Below are 8,384 nucleotides of genomic sequence, written 5' to 3'. Positions count from 1 at the left end.
ACTTTGAAATGAACCTGGTTCACAAAATGGGTCCAGGAGGTAAAAGTCCCTTTGTACGACTGGTTTTGTGTCATAGGTCCCTTTGGCCCATGGATCCCTTTTCAGAATGTTTTTAAATGCATAAAACAAAATACATAAAATTAAAAAGGAAATAAGCTGTATTGAAATAGTTCTCAAAATATTTTTTAGAAGTTCACATATCCTAGGTCAATGACGGCAAACCTTTTAGAGATGAAATGCTGGGCCCTGTCCCCCCACCCCCCCACCCCGACCAAATGCTGTGCCTCCCCCACCCCCCTTAACCCACACAGGTGTGGGAGGAAGTGTTCCCATTGGACTGTTAGGCAGAGAGGCAGGGGATGTAAAAAAATGTCATCAGGCATGGTGGAGAGGCAGAGGGGAGCAGCTCCACCACAGTCCCTCTGCCTTTCTAGTAATGAACTCTGGGGTGGGAGGGATGGCTGAGTGCCCACAGAGAGAGCTCTGTGTGCCATCTTTGGCACTCATGACATAGGTTTGCCATCACTGCCCTAGATTAAGAGCCCCTGCTTGAAAGGGAAAGGCCAAATGCTCCAGCTTCTTTGAATTCAGTCCTTGTTCTGTATTGTTTCAAATGGTGAGAATCTCCCAATAAAGAAACTTCCTTTATTAATGCAGATGGTAAACTACTCTGTAATTTAGAGAATTTCCTGGAGGTAATGAGAGGTTAAGTGACTTGGTCAGTCACACAGTGATTATATGTTAGAAGTGTTACTTGAACTCAGACCTTCTTGATTTTAAGGCCTGTTCACTATATACTATACCACACTGCATCCTTTAAAGCTTCCCAAATTTCTCCCCAAAGGTCTATAATACTGATATTCTGCTGGCATTATGGCATGGCCATGAGGCACACAGTCTCCAAAGAATTAAGGATTCATGGCACACAGAAGGTGATGGAGAGTTGCATGGTGGGTTGAGTGGGCTCTTACACATAATAAATAGGAATATACAAAGAAGAGCCTGAATAAAGGAAGTCATTTAGAAAATGCATGAATAAATTCTAGCTATGAATATGATGCTGATCATCAAATTAATTTTTTGAATCTGAGGTTAAATTTTCTCTTATTAGATGTGACCTTTATTCCTGATGATTTAGCTTGGCAATTTCAGATGGAAAACAACCACTTCCCTCAGAGAGTCTCTAATTTGAAGAGAAGACAGGGATCCTTAGACAATCCACTTTGAGATAAAAAAGAGAAACATTTTTATTGTCCCTTCTGTGGGCCAGACCAGACCTGGGCAGTAGGTCTCAGCTTAACACTGCTGCCTCTTCTCACAGATCCAGTAGTCATTGAGATTTGCACAGGGTGCATCGTTCCAGCGACCTGAGTAAAGTATCATGATGCAGTTCTCATTCTTTCTTGAGTCATTGGGCTCCCCTTCATTCCAGTAGCTGTATGGGTGGAAATAGGAGGTTCCATAACCATGATAGCAGAAGACACCATGTTCTAGGCTCACAGCAAGCCAAAAACCAGTGGTGTCCTGACTTCTGGTAAATTATGTAGGACAACCACTTGTGCTTTCAGATTTGGAGGGAGACCTTACATACTTGAGAGGGAATGACAGAATAGAAAGGGACGAGCAAAAAAGCCTTTTGCCCTTTTTGACTCAATTCCCAAGGGATGTTTGGAATGCTCCATTAAGGATCACTGAGTCTTTCTTTTCTTTTTTTCTCTGAGGGAAAGGAACCCAAAGTTCTGACATAATGTTTAACAGGAGCTTCAACATCCTTAAAAAGAGTCATCTAACTTTTGCTTAAAGACCTCTTGGGGCAGAGAGCTCACTACAGCTGTGTCTCAATTTATGAGAAAAATGAATCCCTGAAATGGTCACCTATTCAAATTCCCAAGGCATATTTCCATAGGGCTGGAACCAATGAACATATTTTACATAATTGTAACTGTCAAAGAGTGTGAATTCTACTATATGCAATCACTTCACAAATTCATTATTCACATGAATTGGAACCTAGTTGTATCTCATGAGGCAGGCCCTTTCTACTCTGGGAAAGCTCTCATTGTTAAGAAGTTTCCACTTAAACTGGAATTTGCCCCCTTTCTGCCTTTACTTCTGGTCCTGTTCTTTGGGGCCAAGCAGAAAAAAGTCCAAACTCTCTTCCTTCTCACAGCTCTCTGAATACTTAAGGATAACTCTCCTGTTCCTTCCCTGCCCCACATCTTTTCTTCTTCAGGTAAATCACCAATTCCTTCAAATGACCCTCAAAGGACATGTTCTCTAGTTCTCTCATCATCACAAAATCACTGAATCCCAGATTTGGAAGGAACCTCAGAACATCAAGGAAAGCTATCTATAAGCATTCACGACTTCTCTTTCTATCCCAGCTCACAAACTACTCCTTCAATAACACATTCTAGAATCTAGCCAGGAATCAAAGTCAAGTTCATCAGCCCATAATTTGCAGACCCACCTTTCTCTCCTTTAAAAAAATTAGAACATTTGCTCCTCTCCAATCCTAAGCAATTCTCTCATTCTTCATTATTTTTTCAAAGATCTTGAGATTGTAGAATTAAACTTGGATCCTTAGATATCATCCAAGCCCACCCATTTCCCTTAAAGATGACTTAGGTAGGATAGGGTGGAGCCAGAATTCCAGCTCTAGCCTACAGACTCCAAAACCTACTACTATACCAGGTCATTGCAAGCAGTTCTATAAGCTCTGATCATTCTTTTAGCACCCACAGATGTTGCCTTGTTTAGATCTAAAGACTTGAATGAACATTTAATCTATATTTTAGAGTCCTTCCCAGGACTAAAATTCTGTGTCCTCAGGCCCCTTCAAGCTCTGATTTTATGTTCCAAAGTCCCTCCCAGCTCTGACATATACTGTTCTAAGGGCCTTCTCAGCTCTGACAGTCTAGGTTCTTTTTTAAACCCGTACCTTCCATCTTAGATCAATATTGTGTATTGGTTCTAAAGTAAGGGCTAGGCAATGGAGGTTAAGTGACTTGCCTAGGGGAACACAGCTAGGAAGTGTCAGAGTCCAGATTTGAACCCAGGACCTCTGGTCTCTGGGCCTGACTCTTAAGTCACTGAGCCACCCAGCTGCTCCCAGTCTGTGTTCTAAGGCCTCTCCAGGTCTGAAATTCTATGGACTGAAGTCCCTCCCAGCTCTGACACTCTGGGTTCTAAGACACCTCTCACCATATGGTATATTCTATAACCCCCCTCAACTTTTCTATTCAATGATCTATGTTCTAAGGCCTTTCAAGCTCTGATTCTTTGTTCTATATTTTAAGGGTCCTCTAACTTGTATTTTTTATATTCAGTTTCCTAAAAAAGAGTTCTTCAAACTTGGATATTTTCTGGGCTATCTAATGAGGCTTCTGACTCAGTATAATGATGAGTACCTTTGCCAGACCATGTGCCTTAATATCTTTGCCCTGTGAGCCAGGGGCAGACATTCACCTGAAAGTGAGTTTGGTGCCATCAATCCATATATATCCATTAACCCTGCCTCTGGAACGAGTTGCTGTGAGTCCAATCCAGTAGCCCAAGCCTTTGGTGTTCTGGGTCAGAAAAGTCTTAGCAAGGAGTAAGATCTGTCAATGGAAGCAGGATCCCTCCCCTTCCCATGACGTATATCTTCCCCGTTCAAACTGGTATCTACTCTAGGGGCCAGGTCTGCCCACTGGGCAGGGGGCTGTCTGGAGGAAGAGTGTGGTACTTCCCCACCCCCTCAGGTTGGGAGCCAAGAAGGCTGGAAGCAACCGTCTCTCTTCAGACCAAGGATATCTGGAGGCAAGGAACATATTTGCCCCTTTCCAGGTCAGAGGGTCCTTCGAGTGCCATGTCCCCCACCCCCATCATAGATTCCCCTAGGGTCCATGTTTTCCCTCTCTAACTGGCCTTGGGAGGTCTCCCCAAGCACTTGTTGCTCCCTAAGTTTCTACCTGTTCCTCAAGGTTGTTCACAATAACCAGGTGCGCCTGCTCCTTAGCACAGTTTTGCTGTGACTTATCCCAATGGGCTTTGGTGGTGGAAAAGAAGTAGCAAGAACCCTCAAAGGCCAACCAGGAATCAGGGCATGGGGAGCAGGAACCTGGAAATGATGCTTAGAGTTTGCTTCAGGGACATGACAGACCACCCCTCCTTTTTGATCTGAGAAAGAGGTCTCTTTTCCTATATTGTATTCCAGCATCCATTCCCTCCAGGAGAGGTTCATGAGGGATGCTGGGTGGTATGATTCTTAAGTTTCCATGGACCCTTGGTCTATTGCTGGTCTCCAGGAACCCATACTAAACCATGCTGCTAAGCCAGGGTCTGTACATCTAGAACCCCAGCAAGGTTCTGAGTTTGCTGAGAGATTAGTGCTCAGGATGGAGAGATACCACCTGAAGGGGCAGCCATTGGGGATGGAGGTAGGGGAATAGGAGGGGAGTTGTAGCACTATCCTGCACCCATGAGAAGCATCTGAGTAAGTACTGGATGGCTAAGCCCAATGCCAAACCAGTTGGAGCGCCTCTTGCTCCCATGCTCCCTACTCTAGCTTCCCTCAGACTAAGCCACTCCAACCCATAGCCAAGTGTCTCTCTGGCTGAATCAACTCACTGTTCCCAGTTTTCACAGCAGCCACAGCCCGGAACATCTCACTGCGAATGTCTTGTCGGTCTTTCCCAGCATCTGCCAGGGCCTGAGTCACTGGGGGGAGTAGAGGCAAAAGAGAAAGAGTATGTCTAGCAGTGTGAGCGTGAGGATGTCTAGGGACAATGTCAAGATATTTGGCAAGCCTTATGGTTAGTTTCTGGAGGGCTGATTCTGAGAATAGCCAGTGGGGTTGTCAGGAGCGGGGTAAAGTGGGATATTATAGGAATACTTGGTAGAATTAGTGTTGGACTGTCCAAAAGGATTGGCATGAGGATATCCAGCAGGGTCAGTGTGGGAAGGTCCAGCAGGGATGGATACAACAACCTCCAAAGAATGGGGCAGGCCCTAGAAGATAGCCTTGGCCTTGATGGGAGTTCTAGGCTTTGGTTTCTGTGGGAAAGACTTACTTTGGGTGCTGAGTTCATCGTGTTTGCTTTCTAGATTGAGCAGTCGGGCGTGGGTCTCACTCAGTTTCTTCTCTGAGCTCCCCAAGCTAGCCCACAAGGTAGAGCCTGGGCACAGGGACAAGAGTTGAAGCAAGGACAAGATGACCTAGAGTTCCTCCCTGGGTGTGTCCCCAGCTCTCTCTCAGTCGATTCTCCTTAGCTTCCACCCTCAACCCCCTCTGCTTCTTCTCACCATTTCTTTTGGCAGCAACTATGTCCTCTCTTAGCTGTTTGACATCCTTTGTCTGAGAAGAAGCTGAAAAAAATCCCCCATAATTCCTTAGCTCCACAGATTCATGGGATTGTATCCCACCCAACCATAGTTCCAGGCCATCTGCACCAGTTTACTCAAGCATCTAGCCCCACCTACCATTGGTTCTCATTTCCTGTTTTAGCTGATTCAGCTCCTGTGAGGTCTTTGAGCCTGCAGACACATATGTGTACAAAGATACACAACAGCACACATTCACACATGCACAAGATTCCCATTCATTGTGACTTACTAAAATCAGTGGGGACTGGGAAAGAAGTAGGAGAATGAAGATATATAATCAGAATGAATGAACTGGTGAGACTAAGGAGAAGGAAAAGGGGCCCTGAGAAGGGAGCCATACCCTAAAGGTCCCCACCCTTGACCTGAGGCCTGATTGAGATTCTGTTCTCCCTCTTTTCCTCCTTCTTTATCCCCCACTCTGTGGAGACCATATGCCATCTGGCTTCCCTCCCTTTGGTCCTCTTACCCTTGACCAGTGTCACAATAAGGAGAATCAACAGCAGTAGAGTTATAGATAACATCAGAAAGGCAGATTTTGAGGGTGGATCTCTGGGAAGCAATTTTCTCCATGAGCCTTAGGGAAACCAAGAAATGAAGATCTCAGACATATCCTCACAGGAATCCTGAGGTGCAATCCTGGCCCCACCAGAGGAGACCAAGGTCACATGGATCCCATCTTTAGAAAGGGGTTGGAAATGCCTAAATCCTAGCGGATAGGCTAGCAAGCAGGATAGGATTTAGTGGTAACCCTAAATCTCAGTTCTCTTTCCCTTTAAGGCTCTGGGCTGCAACTTGAGGATTCTGGAGCTGGGTAAATCAAAAGAAAAAGGAGAGGCTAGACCCTTAAGGACACAAGTGACTCCTATCACCCTATCCCCCAGTTCTATGAAGCCCCTGGAGAGAGTGGGGGGGGGGGACCCATGCCTGTTACCTGTGCTTTGTGAGCTCTCAACTTGCTGGGACTTGTCCAAAACAAGATTATCCTTGTCTTCCTCCCATTTTTGGTAGTTTGAGGAGTTCATGGTGGGGATGCAAACTGGGCCACCCAAAGCAGGGAAATGATTCTGTCCTGTAATATCTTCACATGCGTCACACTTCTTAGTCCCTCCTTTCCTTTTCAGATACAAGTGAGTCAGCAAGTAATGAAACTCTGGCTATCTCCTCCACCATCCTGCTCTTCCTCTCCCAGCAGTTCCCTACTTAGAGTGAGATGGTAAGGACCATACCTTCTGAGACAGAAGTCTCCTTGCCTTCCCCCTGTGACAAGGAAATCACTTTAAAAGACTGATATATATTAATTTAAGGTCGCCAAGGAATTCAGCTATGTAATTCCTTAATGAAAACTCAAGTCAGCAGTCAACCTTTTATGGAGTTTAATTACAAACAGGAGGAAGAAAGGTATTAGAGAGAGAGAGAGAGAGAGAGAGAGAGAGAGAGAGAGAGAGAGAGAGAGAGAGAGAGAGAGAAGGAATAGGGCTTAAATACCCCCTCTGCTTAGGCTGGGCTAAAAGGCCCAAGCCCTTAGATAGCTGAGGCAAAGAAAAGAGATCAGTCCCTATCACTCACGTGACCAAAATGGAGAAACAGTCTCAGGGGCCTCCACCTCCAGATTCCTTCAGAGCAAGCTTCTCAGAGCACAACTTCTCAGAGCAAAACCTCTCCAACCAACCTCTCAGTCCTCAGACCCTGCTATCTTTAAGGAAACCATCCAAGTTCCCTCCCCTCAGTTCTCACATCTACCAATCACTGTCCATGTCTTCCCTGTGCCAATGGTGGCTCTAGCTTAACCCAGGACCGCCCAGAGGTCTGTGGCTTTGCACATGTCTGTTGAAGGTCATATTCTCAAATAATTAAATCTTGATCCTTTGCTACAGCCCTTCCTAAATCCTGTTACCCTAAGTAGGGTGGAGATTGGAAGTTCCAATACCTGGTTCTGTCATTCCAAGTATCTCTATTGTATCAATTCTAAAATCAATCATGACTCAAAGAACTTCCTGTTCTATGCTTAAGCATAGGTCAAAGCCCTTTCCATTGTTCAGCAAAAGGTTTCTGTCCTAAAGTAATCTTAAGTAGGGAGGAGAAAGACCCTCCCATGCCAAGGGGGTTTCACATTCCAATAGACTATCAGTAGGAAATTTTTCAAGTATGAAATTTCCCAATGGTGAAATTTCCCACATTTATAAGTCTAAGAAATTTTAAGGTTTACACCCCTAGGGACCAGACCCCAATACACAATCTTACTAGGACCATCTCTGAGATCTCTCAGTCTCTGTCAAGGCCCCTCCATTTCTCTTACTTCTCCAAGGTCATAAGATCATAGGTTTAGAGCTAGAAGGGTCCCCAAGGCCATATCATCTAACCTCCTCTGACTCTTTATTTTATAGAAGAGGAATCGGAGAAACCTAGAAAGGTGAAATTACTTGTCCAAAGTCATGCAGCCAGTCAATAGAGACTACTGGTCTTCTGACTTAAAATCCAGTGCTCAGGTAGGTGTTGGTTGTCATCTAGCCCTTCTGTGTTCCTCTCCTGTTTGTACTGTTACTAAGCTCCCTTCCCCAGAAAACAAATTTCTTTCAAGCTAAGCCGTGACATTCTCACCACCACATTTTTCATATCCTCAACTTTCAAAAATTTCCAATTTCCTCCTTTTCTTCTCTTACAAATGATCTTCAGAGGTCTAGGATCATAGATTTAATGTTAGAAGGGACCTTGGAGATCATTAGCCTTCTTTCTTTTCTTCTCTGAGTTTCTTTGCTGTATTTCATAAACTGTGTATCATCTGTTGAGTTGCCAATAGGTGCTTCAGTCAGGGAATACACATACACACACAATACACACATTAAATGCCATTTTAATTGATCCATCAATAAACATTCATTAAGCTTATGCCACTATGCTACTATGTGCCAGGCACTGTGCTAAACAATGGAGTTCTAAAAAGACTTAAAAGATAGTCCTGCCCTCAAGGTACCTACCATTTAATAATGGAGAAACCATGCAAACAAATATCTTCAAAG

General features: G+C 44.5%; 1 protein-coding gene across 2 annotated transcripts; it reads right to left on the bottom strand.

Annotated features, from left to right (window-relative positions):
- Positions 1 to 1,222: 1,222 nt before the first annotated feature.
- On the bottom strand, positions 1,223 to 7,218 carry CLEC4G (C-type lectin domain family 4 member G). 2 transcript variants are annotated; one of them, XM_056822024.1, is made up of 9 exons: positions 6,299 to 7,218; positions 5,834 to 5,941; positions 5,464 to 5,517; positions 5,287 to 5,349; positions 5,055 to 5,159; positions 4,612 to 4,701; positions 3,954 to 4,102; positions 3,469 to 3,584; positions 1,223 to 1,435 (listed from the first exon to the last, which is right to left on the bottom strand). In XM_056822024.1, exons 1-9 carry the CDS (start codon positions 6,387 to 6,389, stop codon positions 1,297 to 1,299), a joined length of 915 nt encoding a protein of 304 aa, XP_056678002.1. In that variant the 5' UTR covers positions 6,390 to 7,218; the 3' UTR covers positions 1,223 to 1,296. The 2 variants fall into 2 exon arrangements, with proteins under 2 accessions (XP_056678002.1, XP_056678003.1); XM_056822025.1 differs by having other exon boundaries at positions 3,469 to 3,569.
- Positions 7,219 to 8,384: the final 1,166 nt, after the last annotated feature.

The sequence above is a fragment of the Monodelphis domestica genome, chromosome 3 (assembly GCF_027887165.1).
Source record: "Monodelphis domestica isolate mMonDom1 chromosome 3, mMonDom1.pri, whole genome shotgun sequence".
Taxonomy (NCBI): Eukaryota; Metazoa; Chordata; class Mammalia; order Didelphimorphia; family Didelphidae; genus Monodelphis; species Monodelphis domestica.
This window is presented reverse-complemented; position numbering and strand designations above follow the sequence as displayed.

Excerpts from the sequence above, each read along its gene's own strand:
- CLEC4G (XM_056822024.1), bottom strand. The coding sequence starts at position 6,389 with ATGAACTCCTCAAACTACCAAAAATGGGAGGAAGACAAGGATAATCTT. Across the intron at positions 5,942-6,298 it reads TGAGAGCTCACAAAGCACAG|GCTCATGGAGAAAATTGCTT; the intron begins GTAACAGGCATG and ends GGTTTCCCTAAG. Across the intron at positions 3,585-3,953 it reads TGAACAACCTTGAGGAACAG|ACTTTTCTGACCCAGAACAC; the intron begins GTAGAAACTTAG and ends CTCCTTGCTAAG.